Source organism: Diadema antillarum, unplaced genomic scaffold (genome assembly GCF_040938485.1).
Source record: "Diadema antillarum isolate AM-2024a unplaced genomic scaffold, OU_Dant_1.0 seq00001223_RagTag, whole genome shotgun sequence".
NCBI lineage: Eukaryota > Metazoa > Echinodermata > Echinoidea > Diadematoida > Diadematidae > Diadema > Diadema antillarum.
Window position 1 is genome coordinate 303,668 of NW_027272013.1, and position 18,961 is coordinate 322,628.

Sequence of the window (18,961 nt, forward strand, 5' to 3'; positions counted from 1 at the left end):
GATTAACCAGGGCAAGGATAACAGAGAAAATAATGGTTGCTGAGGCAAAGGTCAAAGGTCGTGCTGCATTACAAAGGTTATCGTCACAACACTCTTCGCAGACAGTCCACTCTCCACTGCGCAGGCACACGTTACTACAGTCAGATTTTCTCTTCTTGCAGCCGCGTGAGAGAAGAGTGCCATATGTATGTGTCACGGTTTCTTTCTGTTTCCGGGTCAAAGGTTAAGATTTTTAATTGTCGGTTTTAGGTTTCGTCGTTGTTATCCACAGTGCGTGATAACAGGGGCCAGCACAAGTTCGTTTTGTGACATTTCGCAAAGCATGATAATTCAAGACATTAATGATTTTATGATGCCGGCAAAATAATTGCAGGGAGACATAAAAGAAATTCTACCAGTAATTTGGATACCACAATTTAAGAGGAAAATGAACAATACGGCAAAATATCAACCGTGTACATTAGATAGACAGGAATCAAGTCATGCGAAGGGCGTGCAATTACACACAAAAATATTTCAAATTATTCACACACACACACACACACACACACACACATACATACAAACAAACAAACAAACACGAACAAAACAAAATCAGCCAGGCATGGGAATACATACCAAATATTTACATAGCATACATAGGTATTGAAATCACAAGGATGAACAGAAAAAAAAAAGTTTCGGCAGGATAGTGAACATCAGAAAACCATAAAACATTAGTGTAGCAGTTGCAAGTAAGATAAAGAAAAAAGTTGCATCAGTGTGTTTGCAATAGTACAACAGTTGAATGCATGCATTTGATTATTGATATCCATTATTTGTTAGAGGTGGAAATTAAATTATAAAAGAAAGTAAGAAAATAAAAAAAAACAGGCACAGACAGGAGAAGAAAATATTAGAGGGACACATTTCAGGAAGACAGGAAACAAAGAGGGATGAATGAGGGGGAGAAAAAGATGGTAAACGTAAATGTTTTCATCACCATGGTAACAGTAACCCAGACCAAGAACAAATGATAATGTGATGTGTAAAACAAGGGAAGTTATATTTCGTCGTGCAACTGTTGTTTTTGTTTGTTGTGTTTACAACTCTTGCAACCAACGTGACTATAAGAAATAAAATGACGAGTATCCCCTCAAGGTATGAGTTGGCAAAAATTATATCAAGTTTCATTTACTTCGCATTTTTTTTTAAATCAAAGTTTTAGGAAATCATATTTTGACTCCATAACAGCATAATTCATGTAATTCGTTCTATGAAAATATATTAAAGCAGACTGTAGTCGTGGTGTCTTTGAGAGCTGGTAACTTAGAATTTAGCATGCAATCTTACTGAAATGACAACTTTCAATACGACACATGTCTACTCAGTAGACAAAAACTTAAATCATTTGCGGCTTATGATATGTAAAGGACATTTTACACGATGTTATAACTGGGAACATAACATATGAGAATTTATGCAATATACACACAAAACATACAATGCATCAAAATGATTGAAGATTAGGTGATCTCAAATGGTTTATGGAGCACAGAAAGAACTTTTTTTACTTTGGATTGTTAATGGCTGTGACATGTTTCCTGTTAAAACATAACATTATTCATACTTACGTAACAGATCGAGTCATAGCTGCTGCATTCCGTGATGTAAACGCCCTCTACGTTTGTGTCTGGGGTCTCGCATTCACTTCCGGAGCATTTGAAACACCAGAGTGCGTCCGTAACACCTATTTCAATGATAATTATGATAACAAGCATATTAACATTAGAATAAGCCATAAGCTGATTGTAGTATTCAAGAAGCTTCTCTCCCAATAAAACAAAATACACAAACAAACACACAAACAAACAAGCAAACAAACAAATAAACACGACAACCAAAATGCTAAGAAGCCAATCACCATGCTAATTAACTCATGCGTATCTCACATGCAACACTCTCGAAAGAAAAAATTGTTGACTAGATAATTCTAAATTATCTTTCATAAATCGAACATTATGCAGTCCCAGCTTCATGAACATGACGGAACACACCCGCGCATATATGTACAAAGTGTTAAAGGGATCGTATATTTTTGATAGAGATCTAATTTCAGGTTTGTAACATTTTTGTGTGAAATGATGAGAAACCTCTTTTAATGTGAAATATGACAGAACATGTAATTCAAACAGGAATTCAACATTTATTTGATGGAAATTAGATATGAAATAGCTGAGATAACTACAACAGAGCAATCCTAATAAAAGGTGGGGCCCACCTTTTATTACGATCGCTTTGTTTTACTTTGTTTTTGGATGTCTCAGCCATTCCAAAATCGATTTTCATAAAAAATAAACTTTGAATTCCTCTTACAATGGTATGCTCTGTACTATGTCATACGTGGTTTCTTGGTATCTTGCAAAAAGTTGAAAGCGCAAATGTCAGCTCCACCAATACCATACCATCTCTTTAATGTACACACACATAATATTTCTGGCGTCGCTCCCTCTCTTTCTTCTCAAACTAAATTTAGAACAAAGAGATCCCAAATTTTCATAAATAACACACAACTAGATAAAATCTAGCACAGGCACAGATACTACGAAAGCCTTGGGTACACGTTCATGCATCAAACACACAAAATTTACTGCTGTTCTTGAGTTCACAAATGTGAAGCAATCTTTGTCACATTGTTCATGCCGTGCTTACTTATTTCATTAATTACAATCTGTTTGATAAATAAGGAGCAAATGCTAGCTTGAGTCTTCATTGGAAAAAGCTTGTAAACTCACCGACGGCGATGCAAAAAACCACTCCAAGGATAATATACTTCATCTTAGTGGCTGGGCTCTAATTTTCTGCCAAAACAAAGGAAAAGAAGACTGATATGAACTAAAGTTAAAATCCGCTTATCATGAAATATCAACAGTTGTCTAGACACTTAAAACACAAATTGCATACATCCATAATACGATTACCTGTTCTTCACCTTTTTAGTTGTAGTTCATGTACTACATATTTCTTACTGCATTTGTGTGGAAAGTTTTTCCTCATCACTAGTGCATGTTTCTGAGAAATTGAGAAATTAAACGATGAAGATGTACACGCAGGAACTAGTTGAAGTAATGCCAGTGTTTTGCTTTAACCTGTGGAAATGAAATATCAGTTTTTAAAATGGTATGGAATCATGTAAAATGTATTAAGATGCGATCATTCCACTTTCCATAACATTCTCATTTCAATTCAATTTCATATCATTTCTAATTTCAATGTATTGTATTCTTGTTTTCATTTTTGTTTCTCAGAACATAACATTTCGAGTAGAAAAGTAGGCCTATATACAAGGGCTAATTATCCATGCAGAGTGTAAAACTGTCCATTCATTCAAATACTGTTTTAGTGTTTGCCATGTTTCTCAGCTCTGTCAATATTCCTTTCAATCTCGCAAATTTGACTGCCATCCCCTCCACATCCCCATCTAAATATCAAGAATTTTCTTCCAGATGTATACGCGTATTATTTTTGTTATACTTAATGCCCACTGATTGGAACAAATGCCGCTCAAAGCAAATGAATGAAGAAAAGGGGCATTCGATTCGACCGTTATATCGGAATGCAGCCTATTCACACAATACGCACACATAATACACCAGGTTTACAAGACAGCACCATTTCGTTAATCATTAACGCATCCGCCACTCACGCACTGACTCATTCAAACAATTTATTTACTTTTGTATGACCTCCGAGATGTAAATTCTTATTACGACAACATTCCTGTCTGGTAAGTTGTGGAGTTGAATTTTTGCGTGGAGATATGCGTATACTTGGGGTACTCCTTTGTGCCAGGATCTGCTTCCCTGTCTCTCTCTCTCTCTCTCTCTCTCTCTTTATTTCCTCCCTAAATCGGCAACTCCGAGGCTCTCAACTTTGACCTAGGACTATGCCTCTTTCCCTTGCTTATGTATAGATGGAATGCATTTTCAGTATGTGGATAAGATATGACATATTGCAATTAGTTGTCTTCGGGAAAGTTTGAAAAAGTCAGGAGGCCTCCGATTTCTGAGTATATATCTGTATTCCACAGGGTCTAGTCTCTTTCGTAGTTTGTCTCTTAAGTAATTTGTGACAATTCATCAATGAAGGTATTTATTTATTTTTTTATGAGGAATTGGAGGAGGGGAGATGTGTGGTTATTCCCAGGACTTAAAAATTTCCCCTCCTTGATGGGTTATCTCCCCAAGTCCCAGAATCCATATATTATTTTCTGTGATATTTCTGTATATTTTAACCATAATATTAGTAGTAGTAGTAGTAGCAGTAGTAGAAGTTGTTGTACTAGTATTACTACTACTACTATTCATTGCCTGTGTTTCATGGGAGTACAGAAAAATATGCATCTGCTTCTTAGAATTTTCTCGACAATTGACAATTTTTTTCCCATTTTTTTTTCAGATTCTCGGCAAACATAATGATTAATTCATTTCATTCCATCTATTATTCTCGAATGGGATACATTACAAAGTTCAAAGATGTCAATGCAAAGATTAAACTTTTTGCAACAAACGGGATACTAAGCTATGATCACAAAGTACACTGTACATGTGGAAATGTTAGCAAATTAAAACAGTATAGGGCAATAATTAATGAATGTTTCATAAAAACTTGTGATTTTCTTCGATAAGCGCTAAAAAATCTTAATTTAAAAGTGACAATACTAGCGAAGACCGTTGGTCTTTTTCGCTGTATGTGCGCTCTATTGTAGCTTCTCTTAAAATGGTGTTTGTTTGTTCGTTTGTTTGTTGTTGTCGTTCTTGTGTTTTATTTTTTTTTATTTTTTTTTTTTTTAGGGAAGTCATATTTTAGGGGCCAAATAGACCAGCAAGACCACGAATGGAATTCCTTAAAGAAAGAATTATGATTTTACACTGCTGCTCGTCATTGTAGATGTCTTCATGACATCAAATCTATCGTCATCTAAATTGGACATCTAAATTCAAGTCATATCATTTACACTCATGTGCACAAAAAATAGCAAGTGATCCTGTGGGTATTTTTGCGATACGCAAACAGAATTCCAAAATTGAAACCAAAAACCGAAACCAAAACCAAAACAGACCGTCCCTGCAAAATTATACTTGCTACAATATATGATTTAGTTTGAATATCAAAATGTATATGTGGCATTTCCAGAGCAAATGCTTTTTGCAATCTAATGAATATCATAGTATGTATGTTTCCCTGTAAATTGTAATAAGTAAAATTGTCACCTTTATTGTAAAACAGTCGTTGAGGAGAGCGATTATTAAATACAATTCAAGTTAGTTCAATTCTGTTCATTTAAATTTAATCATCCTTTGAATCTATCCAATAAACAGTTTTGAATACTACAGAGCATGCATCTTACAATTCATATTATTGCACAATTTGTAAGATGTACAAGTCATATAGGGAACAATGACTTAATTGATGTCGGGATGTTTACCATCATTCATTTTATCAAAGGGGTCAAATACAAGCTTGAGTGTCTGTCTGTGTTATTGTTGTTTTCATATAGAGTTCCTATGAAAGAACGAAAAAAAAAACTCATCCTTTGGCCTTGATTGATTGATTGATTGATTGATTGATTGATTGATTGATTGATCGATTGTCTGATTGACTGATTGATTAGATTCTCGTGGAGTGCAAGCAAACTTTGTCGAAGTTATTGAATATGATATACGATTTTAGACAACTTCTTTTCCCCTCCAAGCACCAATAAAATGTTTTACATTCTATAGTCCCTATTATATAACTTTATTTAAAGGCTTTTACTTTATATATTTATATCCCATTTAAATCTGTCATAATTTAACTTATTACTTAGGCTTATATGGGGATAGTAAATATTTCTGTCTATGATGATGATTATATTGTTCATGTGGTTGCTGTTGTTTAGTCATCGTACAATAATGATGATTTATGAAATTTGTAGTAAAATTTTGGTTTGACATAACACAGTTCAGCTTTTCTTTTCATCACTTCATTTTAGCACCCTCCTCCTCCTCTACTATTCCAACAACGACAGCAACCACTACTACTTCTACTACTATTACTACTGCTACTACTTCTACGACTTCTACTACTACTACTACTACTACTACTACTACTACTACTACTATTACTACTACTATCACTACTACTACTACTACTACTATCACTACTACTGCTACTACTACATCTACTACTTCTACTACTACTACTACTACTACTACGACATCTACCATAACTACTACTACCACGTCTATACTATAATTACTACTTCTAGCTACTACTTCTTCTTCGTCTACTACTTGTAATATATTTTGATCTACAATCCTAATTTGGTGCATATTGATGAAAACAACACACAGATATTGCGATAAAGAAACCCTGCCAATATACTACTGACAATAACCATGACACTTCAAAATGGACTCCAGTATACACTTAAAAAAGGTATATTGCCATAGTGGAGAAAGATAAGATCGTTCGTACCTTTTGTCACTCATATGTAATTGTACGGCTTTAAGAAGGTAACGCTAACCAGAAAAAACTCTGATCTTTCCTCCATACGTCGTACAGGTTATTGAGCAATTTAACAACAGGAAAACTGATTGTTGCTACTCGATCCTTTTTCAAAATCATGTAGTTACTCCAGTTTTCATATCACACATGTTGATGGATGTTAGTGGCCGCGGTCAGACAACAAAAGAATCCTCATGATTTTAGCAGAATTGTATATATATATATATATATATATATATATATATATATATATATATATATCTTAAGCAAAGAGAATAAACAGCATTAATGATAGTTAAACAATGCGCGGAGAATTTTAGGATAAAATTGGTGTTAAAAAAAACAGTCCTATGCAGGTGAACTATTGGACCGCTCCCCTGTCTTTATAGCGTCCAATGTTCGAAACCTCAACGATTGTATAACAGGGACAATTTAAACTGCAAAATTTTCCTGGCGGCAAAGACAAGGGTGGACAATCTTTCGCGCTAAAACTGAATAATGAAATTCACTTACCACATTGATCACGATATTGAAGAAATTCCGGGTAGATCCAACCTGTTGTAATAGATGGGCTTTTACAAGATATCTTTCGCCCCTCTTTTTTACGCAGAAGCAATGGACCTGATGTGTTTGTATGTGTGTATAGCGCGAAGAGGTCAGGCTTCTTCGCAATGACTTATGGGATACCGGTGTATTAGGCGGTACAAACACTCCGCAAACAGGCAGCGACTGCACCCGGAAAACCACTCCGAAGTTACGTCCATATTAACCCTTCGGAGACCACAGTGCAGATTTAAACTTACACCTTACACCTTGTCTCCTATTAGTTAGTCATGATGTTATTATGAATGACTCCTGATTTCTAGTCTATTGCTTTGCTTTGTTATTACTTCTTTTTTCAAGAGATTGTTAGAGACTTTTTGCACATTTTTAATTCAACTAAACTCCAAATATTTATTTTGAAACAACCGTTGACAAAATTTTTGTCGAAACAATCTCATTCATTTGTTCTCACTCTATAGTTTTTTTATTATTATTTATTGCTCAGTTATCCTTGCTATAGAGACAAAGAAAGAAACACAAATTATGACGTTTTTTCCCTACCATGTATTACCAGGAAAAAAAACAACAACCTGCAAACCAAGCAAATAAATTTGAAGGCACGTTCATTTCTCTTTGTTATTGTTATGTCGAGCTTTGATGAACTACATTGCAGCAGATCTATTTTCATTTTATGAAATTGTTAACCCATAAGAAAATGTAGAGTTTGTGAGTTCTTTGAATTCTCCAAAACTGTGAACAGTATAATGGGGAGGGGGGGGGGGGATCCAATAGTGTTCCCCATAATACAACGCGCCAGTGCTATGATGTTAACCATATTCCATGCAAACTTATCGGCATTCATTCGAAACCATTTCTTTTCGCTGATCTCTCCAACAGGTTATTTCATTTTAGATAAACCTAGCTTGAATGACAGACAATGGACCAGCCAAAAACAAACAATGATATCATCGCATAGGAGCGTTGGCAGATCAAACAATAGCACGATTACGATCTGCACTTGGAACAGTCGGATCAACGGTCTATGCAAATGAAGTTAAGCCATACGGCGTTAAAAGCGTCTCTCTGTAGTCCGTGCTGGCATTCGTCTCTGACGTGTATGGGTGTATAATAAATACCTGGTACGGTGATATATATATATACATATATATATATATATATATATATATATATATATATATATATATCATAGAACAAATTGGAGAGTATGCATTCTGTAGAGCTTATAGCACTTGCAAACCTGCTGTGATATAGGTAATAGCTATATTTCACAGAATTAATAAACGGTGTATTTGTGGATGCTGCAAAAACAGAAGTGTGGCTATATTCTCCTTCATCTGTTTCTATTTTTTATATTTCTCATAGAAAATGTTTGGCTGAAAGTTAAAGTATTATATACCATATTGAAGGTAATTTAATTGCCTATCATCTTTGTAGGTCAATAAAAAGGCAAACTTTACGCATGAGTGTAAAGTGTACCTTTGTTTTTCTCTTCCAAGGCACACACAAAAAAAGAAAAAAATGAACAAATTGTAATTCATGGGTAAGTGCTCTTCCATAACAACAAGAAGAATAGACAAATTGAACTCTTGTCTCTCATTGTGTTAAACTGTCTTTGTTGTTATCATTGTGATCGAGAAGGACATTGCCAAATGAAAGACAACATGTCATTTTTTTCAATTTTCAACTTTTGTGTCTTGGAGAGTAAAAATGAATTTGTCCACTCATGTGTAAAGTTCCCCCTAGCTTGATAGGCAATGAATTACCTTTAAAATGGTATATGATACACTGTTTTTCATCGAAATCTTCTATGGAAAAATATATATGAACTCGAAACAAGTGTTTCCTTTCTTTCTTTTTTGTTGTTGTTGTACATTCTCACTTTCGCTCCCTGTCCTTCGCGATTTTTTTTTTATAATGCAGCTAACAAGAACAATGCAGTTTCACTATTATAAGATGGGTAGTTGTATGATATTGCTAAAGAAAAAAGTCTTTAATGTGATAATTTTCATCTTTTTGACAACTCGTGTACTGTACACAATGTGTTTATAGTTTTCATTCATGAGATGCTTGTAACAATTGAATTGCTCTAATTCTGTATTAATTTCGTACGGGCTTTAATCGAATGCGTTTCCTTTTAATTCATTGGACAGGGATAAGGCTTTTTGTAACCCAGGGCCACGTGTTTCTTCTCTTTCAATTATACCATCATGTATTAATGATGATGATGATGATGACGACGACGACGATGATGAAGATGATGTTTAAAAAAGAAAGATAATGAACATAACAATAATAGTAATAAAAGATTTGTGGATTGTACTCGTCCTCGGCATCCATTTGAGCAATGCGCCTTTTTATATAAACGAGTGTAAAAGTGTGAACGTTTTTTGAGGGGGGGGGGAAAGGGAAGGTTACATCAGAGTCTATGTTGTTTCGTTACCTTCACTATCTATACTTTGACCCTTTGAGAAGTAACTACATACAAACACAAGAAATACAGGGATATATTTTCTTCTCTTTAATAATCATAATAGAATAACTATTTTACACATGTTGAAACGATTAAAATCTATACCTTTCTATGCTAAAAGCACAAAACAATAATTCATATTATTATTGCAACAAGTACACTATATTTCAATCTTCCGAGGCTATTTCGTTAAACATGAGACAGTAATGGAATTATGGATTTTTCTCACACCACAGTTTTTTTTTTAATACAGAAATATGGAAACACGTTATCAGGGATCTAAGACTACAATAGAAAAAATATTACAATTACAACTATTACAACATATACATACATCTGCTCTTATACTCTCTGGGTTTTTTTTTTTTCTATGTTCCTTGTCTTATCATTTTTTTTTCTTTTTTATCTTGAGTACCAAATATGATGATTAATAATACTCCTTATTCGTTGACAGTGCAGATTCACAACGTGTTATCATTTCATACAAAAACTGCTAGGCATATTATTATGTCATCTTATCTGTCTAGTTCATGCAATTTCTTCAAAAACTACAGCGTATGTTATGCAAAAAAAAAAAAAGAATAAACTTCTTTTTTAATCTTTCACCCAATTGCTCACTTGCTAAATTCAAGTTCAAAGTCACTGATCTTTTTTTTTTTAATGTGAAAGGCGTTGCCACAGCCGAAAAAAGTCTTGATGAGAATGAAAAAGGGACTGTAACGTTTCCTTCAATTCAAATGAGTTTAAGATCCTCTAAAGTGGAAACAAAGAAGGTGTTTGTTGTTAATCGACCCTCGTGCAGATAATTCGGTACGTCAAAGAGATATGTGCTCGACTTGGCACAACATAAAAACTGGAACAAGACAGAGATGATGATAAGAGTCATGGTTGTAATAATTTCAGTGCTTTTTATCAATAATCTCTGAGGTGACGTTAGTAACCAGTGTGCTTTGAGAACTACAATAGAATAATTTATCATTCACAAAACTCTCCACAAACTCATGCGTTCTACCACTTCTTAAAAAGACGAAGAAGAACGTACGGAGAGTTTTGATAGAAAACAGTTATCAATTCCAGATATTTTTTTTTTTGCTAGACCTACAGAAATGCAATGATTTTGATGATATCTTAGAATGAAATACTTTTTGCTATGTAACGAGAGCAGTATCATAAAAATGATTTCATTTCTATATTATTTGATGATGACCTTACTTTTTTTTTAAAAAATTGAAAATGATATGGGGTTTTTTTTTTTGCATTCGAACTCTTAATAATATTTCATGAAAACATCGTTCATACAAAAATGCTTAAAAGAGCCTTGACATTAATTACTTCTTCTGTCATTTTGCAGATTGTGAGATGACATGTCGAAGTCTTCTTATGTGAGAACACTTGAACATGAATTTCTCTAACATAAGCTTTTACAAAAATGCGAAAAAGAGCCTTGATATTTAACCTTTACTACAGCTCTATACACACTGCATCCGAGTGTGAGGGCGAAATATCGGACAGCACTGTAATACAGTGCACTCCCATTATAACGGATACTGCTCACCAATGCTGCTAGAACGAAATTCCGCTTAATACAATAAAGTAAAAATTCAGGCAGCATCAATACCCGCGCTGTTTTGTTCTTGTTCATCAGTTATAACGAAATTTTGATATAACTAAATAGATTTGCCGGTCCCGAGGACTTCGTTATAACGGGGGCCCACTGTAATAGAGAGTATCCCACATTGCCAACATAGTGTTCACTGTATTATGCTAATTTTCAACTTTTGGAAGCTACTTCAAGGCTCGGTCACAAATGCCTTTACGAACTGCTACGAACGCCGTACGAACGATTTCTAGACAATTTCGTAAGATCTTCTTTGGAAGGCCGTACGAAACCAGCATTCATAGACCGTTCGTAGACCGTTCGTAAGTTCGAAGCCTGGTCGATGGTCTTGTCCAAGATTTTTTTCAACTTCGTACGAAATCCTCTCTTCGCAAGGCGGATGTACGAACGTCGAGCGAACATCGTAAGAACTACGCAAGATTTTGCAGGGTCGAAAGACAATTCTAGAAGCCTTAAATTCTTACGTTGATTGTAAGAACGCCTCAAGTCGTTCATAGAGGGCTCTTTAGTCTTTCATAAGAATGCCTTACGAACGGAGATTCGTACGGCGTTCTTACGGACAACTCCTCGAGTTTGAAAGGCGTTAGTAAAGGACTCGTAAGGCGTAGGTACACAATATTTGTGCAACTGTTGAGTTTTAGGAGTATAAAGCCAAACGTGCGAAGTTCAAATCTTCACTTTGCTCTAGGTGTTCGACCAGAAAATATTTCTGTTAAATATGGGACCAAAAGTGAAGGCAAACAAATGGAAAAGAGGGAAGGGGCGAGGGAGCGAGAGGGGGAGAGTTGGAGCAACAACCTCTTCCCCCTCTACTTGTAGATGCAGCTGCAATTGTAATCTCCTTGGCACTACTGCTATCTTGAAGTATAAAACTTTCAACTTCTATAGAATTTTCGACAGAACACGGCAGCGTCTTTTTAACAACCCGACAAAATATACAAAAAAAAATCGGAAATATTCTTACGAATTACTTGAGAGTGCCGTGAGTTGCACGTACGACCATCTTACGACAAATAGAAATCGTAATATGGCCGTAAGTCTGACGAAAGAATAACCCAAGGCATTCTTACGAAAACGTACGAATTCTAGGGCCATAAATCGTTTCGTTTCTATAAGAGGTCTTAAGTTGTTCTTGCGAATTAAACAGCGTTCGTACGAAATTCGTAAGAAGGCCATATAAGAATCTGTGCCCCATCTACGAATCTCGACGAACTCCAAAATTCGTACGAACAGTGACATTCGTACGAACGCATCGTTCGTATCGTTCGTACGAACCTTTGTGACCGCAGCTTCACCAACGTTGAGGCCTCCCATACACGATGTGGAACGCGAGGATCGATAGTAATGATATCGATACTACAGAGAAAACTCTTGGCGCCGAGCAACTTTCTGCCTTGTTACACAGATTTCCAGTGCAGCAGTACGGACAGTCATTCCCGAAGCATGTATCCGGACAGTCGCTAGAGGGCTGACATCCTCTAACGATGGTCCTCGTTCCAAGGACGTCAAATACAGATTTCTGTCATCGAACGAAGAGAAAAATCACAGTAGTAAATGGATAAAAGGATTGGTACATGCATACATAATATTTTGTAGACATATGGACATGTGGGCATGTTTATCGATGTTGTTGTAAAACATAATGGGCCCGATTGAAAAATTAATTGCCCCTGGCACTACTGGTACCAAACCAAGAGATATTATATACAGCTAAAACGCTCTTCTTCTTCTTCTTCTTCTGCTTATAATGACAATAATAATGATATATTATAATTAATTATAATAATATTCACGATGATGATAAATTGACTATAATAGTAATAATGATAATAGTAATTATTTTCATTATCATTATCATTATCATTATTATTATCATTATTATTATTATCATAATCATTATGTTACTAGAATGTCTCCACGAGGGAGCTCATTTAGAAAAAAAAGACACATGAATTCAACTCTATGTTACAACGACACATAAACTAACGACAGTTAGCATGATTATGATAATCATTTTAGTCAGATTCGGCAGTTACGTGACTAATGTCACAAGCAAAATGTCGTTGCATATTACTGCGGAAGGGCAAAGAACGGATGGCTATTACTTTTATGACCACTAATAGATTAGGATTGTTATCACTTTTTTCTTAAGGATTAATAGCCTGGCTCCAAACCCCCAATTATCGGTATTATCAAAATTTGATACCTACAAATACTGCTAATGTTAACGAGTCTATTGATAATGAAAGGGAACAAAAGTAACTATTCCAGTTGATCTTTATAATATAACGTGCGTGACGATCATATCAAAGGGATGGTATAGATTTGGTTGAGATGGGGAGGCCAGATTTTAACTTTTTGCAAGATAATTAGAAACCACTTATGAAATAGGAATTCAAAGTTTCGTGTTTTTTTTAATGAAAATCGGTTTTGGAATAGCTGAGATATCCAAAAACATAGTAAGCAAAGTGGTCCTATGAAAAGGTGGTCCCACCTTTTACTAGGACCTCTTTGTTTTTAGATATATCAGCCATTTCAAAACCAATTTTCATGAGTTTTAAATTCCTCCTAGAATTGCATGTAACTCTTCAATATTTCATATAAGTGGTTTCTATACGCGAAAGTTACATGTGAAACTTGAATCCTCAGCTCAACAAAACGAAACCATATCACCCTGTAAACCGTGATAATGCACTTGTGTGAACGAAAGGAATCTTACATAACAATGGCCAGAAATCGGACAGTTAGTGGTTAAGACGCCCTCATCGGTGGAGTCGAACGGATTCCCACAGGCCACGGTGTCTTCCGATGAGCAGTCATAACACGACATGGAATCTTCTTGTACGACGGCTTGTGAGAAGGCTAGCCAAAACAAAGCACAGAGAGATCATACAATCGATCACAGAAGAGTTACCGTCTACAGCTTTTTCTTAAGTAAATCTTACCAAGTACATACGAAATCAGACCAGATGTTTTAGCCAGCAATGTTTTTCTTATTCCAACTGATTCAATTCAGTTCAAATCAATAAACTTTATTTTCAAAATCAATATTCCAGTGAATATATAAAACTGATAGGGCCTACATCTATTACCAATTGCCATTTATCAACGAAAACATAAACCACCATTATTCTGTGTTTGAGTGATAGCAATGATAAAAATCATAGACATACGTACTCGGTTTGGATTTGAACCAATGACCTTCTGTCTAATCTTTCCATTGTTTGTTTGTTTGTTAATTTTCATCTGAGAAGATGGGTGGATAGCCCATATTCAGCTCTGTTAAGCTGGTCTTCCATGGAGTCCAGTTGGATGTGAGGTCACGGACCACTTCACCGGGTTAAACACCCTGCTCTTTGCGATGAATGAATAAAGCGGGATCATTACGTGCATGAGTTGTTACTCTCTCATACACGGGACCTCCATTTTATGTCCTATCCGAGGGACAGAGTGTTTTGCCTCTTGCTAGAGGGGACGTTATGCTTACACACAACATTGCTCAGTCCAGACTCGGGTTCGAACCCGGGTCGCGTGATCGTGAGGCAGACGCGCTACCGACTGAGCCAACTCACCCTCGTGCTTACTACTAAAAACACTAGCTAATTGGTGCTTATTTTGCGTCGATAAAGGGCAATTTGTTAATCAGTCGCAATAAAACAAATCGAAGCAAGAAGAAATGTCTCTCTTCACCGGCGTATTTGTAAACGTATACATGAAGCGGCTATATCTATGATATAATAGATCACAGTCTTAATATACTTATTATATTATATATATTTATCATATATATTATATATATAGTTATTACTACTAGCATCACCATCATCGTATCATCAGCATTATTTTTACCGCTGCTGCTGCCGCATGCTGCTGTTGTATTATAACACGTCGCCTTCATTAATGAAGTCTTTGAAGAGTGGTTTCGGAAAATGGATGTGAAACTACGACTGCTTAAACGTAAGAAGAGAAGAAAACTAGTTTAATTCATAAGAATAACCTCGTTACTTTCTTTTTCTCAACAAACCTTGGCAAGTTTCGGCTAGTTTTCTTTTCGCCTAAATGTTGACGAGCCCTAAGAAGGTGCCAGACTGTTTTGATTGTAGCATTCAAGTATCCAATAAAAACTCTTCCTTCCTACATGCACAACTTTCTCACAACCATTACATTTTTTTTTTTTTTTTGGTATAACAGAATTAACTAGATGTGTGTAATAAAGATTCGATTCAAGGACAAAAGATTATTTCATTCTGGCTGATGTTGTACTTACTTCATCCACAGTACTCTTGCTAGATTTCTCGACGATCCTACAGTTTGTCGTTGTTATTGTTTTTTCTTGTTATTGTCTTATTGTTTTATTCTTGTAAATTTGTCTGTACCTATAACGGATAACGGAATTAAGTGGATATGTGTAATAAAGATTCAATGCTAGGACAAAAGATCTTTTTCATTCTGGTTCATATTATATATGGCTGCTTCATCTGCTCTTGTTAGATTTCTATGCGACCCTACATTTTGTTGCTGCTATTGTTTTAATCGATTGTCGTGAATAAGACCATACCTGTTTCTATGGCCAGGAGAGGAAGAAGGACGAGAATGATCACAGCTCGCGTTGCTCCGGAGATGGTAGCCATGGCAACTCACTTCATACGGCACCAGCGACAAAATTTAATTTGCATCACCTTTTGTCTGTCAAAGATGGAATAAAAAGACGATAATGTTAGTGCAGTCATACGCGGTACAATGTAAACGTTAAGTACAGGATTACATAAATCGAGTTCTTACACATCCACCACTTAATTGTGATAGCCGTCACAAACCGTGTACGTGGTTCTCTCCTTAAAGTTAGCGTGGCGCCCTCTATGTTAACACATCATGTTTGGTGGAGAACAGGAAGCCAATGAATCTATGACTAATGGAGCACTTATGCCACGGCAGTCTCTGATTCACATCGGTAATTGACCTATTCGTCTTTTAAACTATTCTTGTCTCAAGGTATCCATGAGTCGTCTAACCAGTGCTAATGAAGTGTAAGCAAGAACATAATGAATCTGGAAAAAGAGTGTACTCTCTGTTCTCCATATTTCATGATAATGTCAGGTCAAATTCGTTGCACTTACTAGAGTCATTCTGTCATTTTTAGGTAAAATCGCATCTCGGCCTTATAGCTATAAAGATCATGTGTAAAAGAGTATAGATACAAGGTAACAAAGGGAGCTATAGCAAATTTTAGGTAATAAGTCTGTGAGGGGAGGGAGTCCTCTACGGCTAAATACTTAATTAGTACATTGGTACAACGGTACAGAATAACAGCCATTAATCTATATGTCAGCCATAGTCCGTCTGGCAACTAGATGCCTTGGATGCTGAAATGATAATTAATGACAGAGTGCTAAGGTCTACTTGAATACAGACTTTCATTGAAGCTTTAGAATTTGGATCAAATTAGAAAGTGCCCTTACTAATTGTCCGTTGTGTTTCTGATTTTGATTGAGATATAGGGCCTATTGATACCGGCACTCATCACCGCCCCCCCCCCCCCCATCCCGTCTCCCCTTGCAAGCAAACACGCACACACACATCAATCGCATGCATTTTCGTTTGAGCTTATGTTCATAGCGCTGTGTATTGTAACCAACCGTAGCCATGCATGCATGTCCCCTCCCGCCCCCGCCCCATCTCCCCCTCTTTCTCTCTCTCTCTCTCTCTATCCGTTCGAGTGTGTGAGAGATAAATAGATGGATAGATAGATAGATAGATAAATAGATAGATAAATGGATGGATAGATAGACAGAGATAGATAGATAGATAGATAGATAGATAGATAGATGAGAATATACGGATAGGTAGATAGATAGATAGATAGATAGATAGACAGAGATAGATAATAATAATGATGATAGTAATAATAATAATAATAGTGGCTACTTGTATAGCGCACAGGTCCACTTTTCAGTGCTCATGGCGCTTCAAAAATGAAAAGATATCAAATATTTACATGCATATCCATATTCAAACATTTCAACAAATAAGAAAATGGTAAACAAAAACAAATATATACCAAATAAAGAATACAACATATACCAATTAAAAATACAATATTAATCCAATATCAGTAACATACAGCAATTGCAGTCCTCAGTATGAAAGGAACAGATAAGTTTTAAGTTTGGATTTGAATGACTCTGTAGATGACAGTTCCCTTAACTGAAGAGGTAACTGATTCCACAATTTTGGTCCCATAACGGAAAAAGCACGATCCCCATAGCCATGTTTTACTCTGGGTGTTTGGAGTAAGAATGCATCTGATGATGAACGTAGCCTTCATATCATCCGCATAACAATGATAACTAATACAATGTTTGCGAAATATTTCACTAATTGGTTGCATATACAGAGAAAAAAGCAGCGGGCCTCCAACAGAACCTTGAGGTACACCAAATTTTGTAATAGTTTTACAAGAGGTAGAATCACCAATTCTGACATAATGAGATCGATCACATAAGTAGGATATAAACCAATCAAGAACAGTTCCTTTGATGCCCAAATATCTCAATCGTTGAATCAGAATAGCATGATATATAGATAGATAGATAGATAGATAGCTAGATAGATAAATAGATAGATAGATAGATAGATAGATAGATAGATAGATAGATAAATAGATAGATAGATAGATAGATAGATAGATAGATAGATAGATAGATAGACAGATAGATGGATAGATAGATAGATAGATAGATAGATAGATAGATAGATAGAGATATATAGATAGATAGATAGATAGATAGATAGATAGATAGATAGATAGATAGATAGATAGATAGATAGATAGATAGATAGAGATACATATATAGATAGATAGATTGATTGATAGATAGATAGATAGATGGATAGATAGATAGATAGATAGATAGATAAATGAGAATATACGTAGGTAGATAGATAGATAGACAGAGCACATACAGACAAAAAGACAGACAGACGGACAGAAAGAGGGACTGACAGACAAAGAGTGAGTGTGAGATAGAGCTCAATGTGATGTGAATATACCCTTGATTGTTCGAAAGTAATAACCGCACGTAACACAATGTCTTTGAATGATCTTATAAATCAAATGCCAACAACCAGGTGACTAATCTTCCTTTGAGTGATGTGAATGCACTCGTCTATCCAATCTAGAGAGATTGTTTTGGTTTTGATTGGGATGGGCCATTAAAGGGGAAGGCTAGTAACTGATCCGTGGGAATCAGGGGAAATGCTGGGAGATGATTGTTCCAATCCTTATGGGATTCATTCAAGAGTTCATTGTATATCTATTGTTGTGTGAAAATGATTTGCTTCAGAACGGTCTCATATTCAAGTAATGTGCAGATTAATGCTCCGTCACTGACAGGGACGCTAACCTGGAAGCATTAAACTGCACATTACTTGAATATGAGACCATTCTGAAGCAAATCATTTTCAAACAACAATAGATATACAATGAACTCTTGAATGAATCCCATAAGGATTGGAACAATCATCTCCCAGCATTTCCACTGATTCCCACTGATCAGTTACTAGCCTTCCCCTTTAAATCTTGAATCTGGAGTGCCCTTTCGTCTCATCAATACATGCTAACAAACATTTTATTATATATAGTGATACTGAAAATACGGTCTATGAATGTATTTTGCGGTGAATTTTTGCAAATTTTGTATCTGTAATTAGTATAAAGGAGTGAAATGACTGCCTCACGTAATACAAAATTGTTAATGTCCTGAACAAGTACACGAGAATCA

General features: G+C 35.6%; 1 protein-coding gene across 1 annotated transcript; it reads right to left on the reverse strand.

Moving 5' to 3' along the window:
• Positions 1 to 12,008: 12,008 nt before the first annotated feature.
• Positions 12,009 to 15,870, reverse strand: LOC139744967 (uncharacterized). Its single transcript, XM_071655377.1, has 3 exons — positions 15,739 to 15,870; positions 13,900 to 14,042; positions 12,009 to 12,699 (listed from the first exon to the last, which is right to left on the reverse strand). The coding sequence occupies exons 1-3, from the start codon at positions 15,809 to 15,811 to the stop codon at positions 12,472 to 12,474; spliced, it is 444 nt and encodes a 147-aa protein (XP_071511478.1). The 5' UTR covers positions 15,812 to 15,870; the 3' UTR covers positions 12,009 to 12,471.
• Between the last annotated feature and the right edge of the window lie 3,091 nt (positions 15,871 to 18,961).

Bases quoted from the DNA above. Each gene is read 5' to 3' on its own strand.
- LOC139744967 (XM_071655377.1), bottom strand. From the start codon at position 15,811: ATGGCTACCATCTCCGGAGCAACGCGAGCTGTGATCATTCTCGTCCTT. The intron at 14,043-15,738 runs GTATGGTCTTAT...TGTTTTGGCTAG, and splicing joins TCTCCTGGCCATAGAAACAG to CCTTCTCACAAGCCGTCGTA. The intron at 12,700-13,899 runs GTAAGATTCCTT...GTTCGATGACAG, and splicing joins CGATTTCTGGCCATTGTTAT to AAATCTGTATTTGACGTCCT.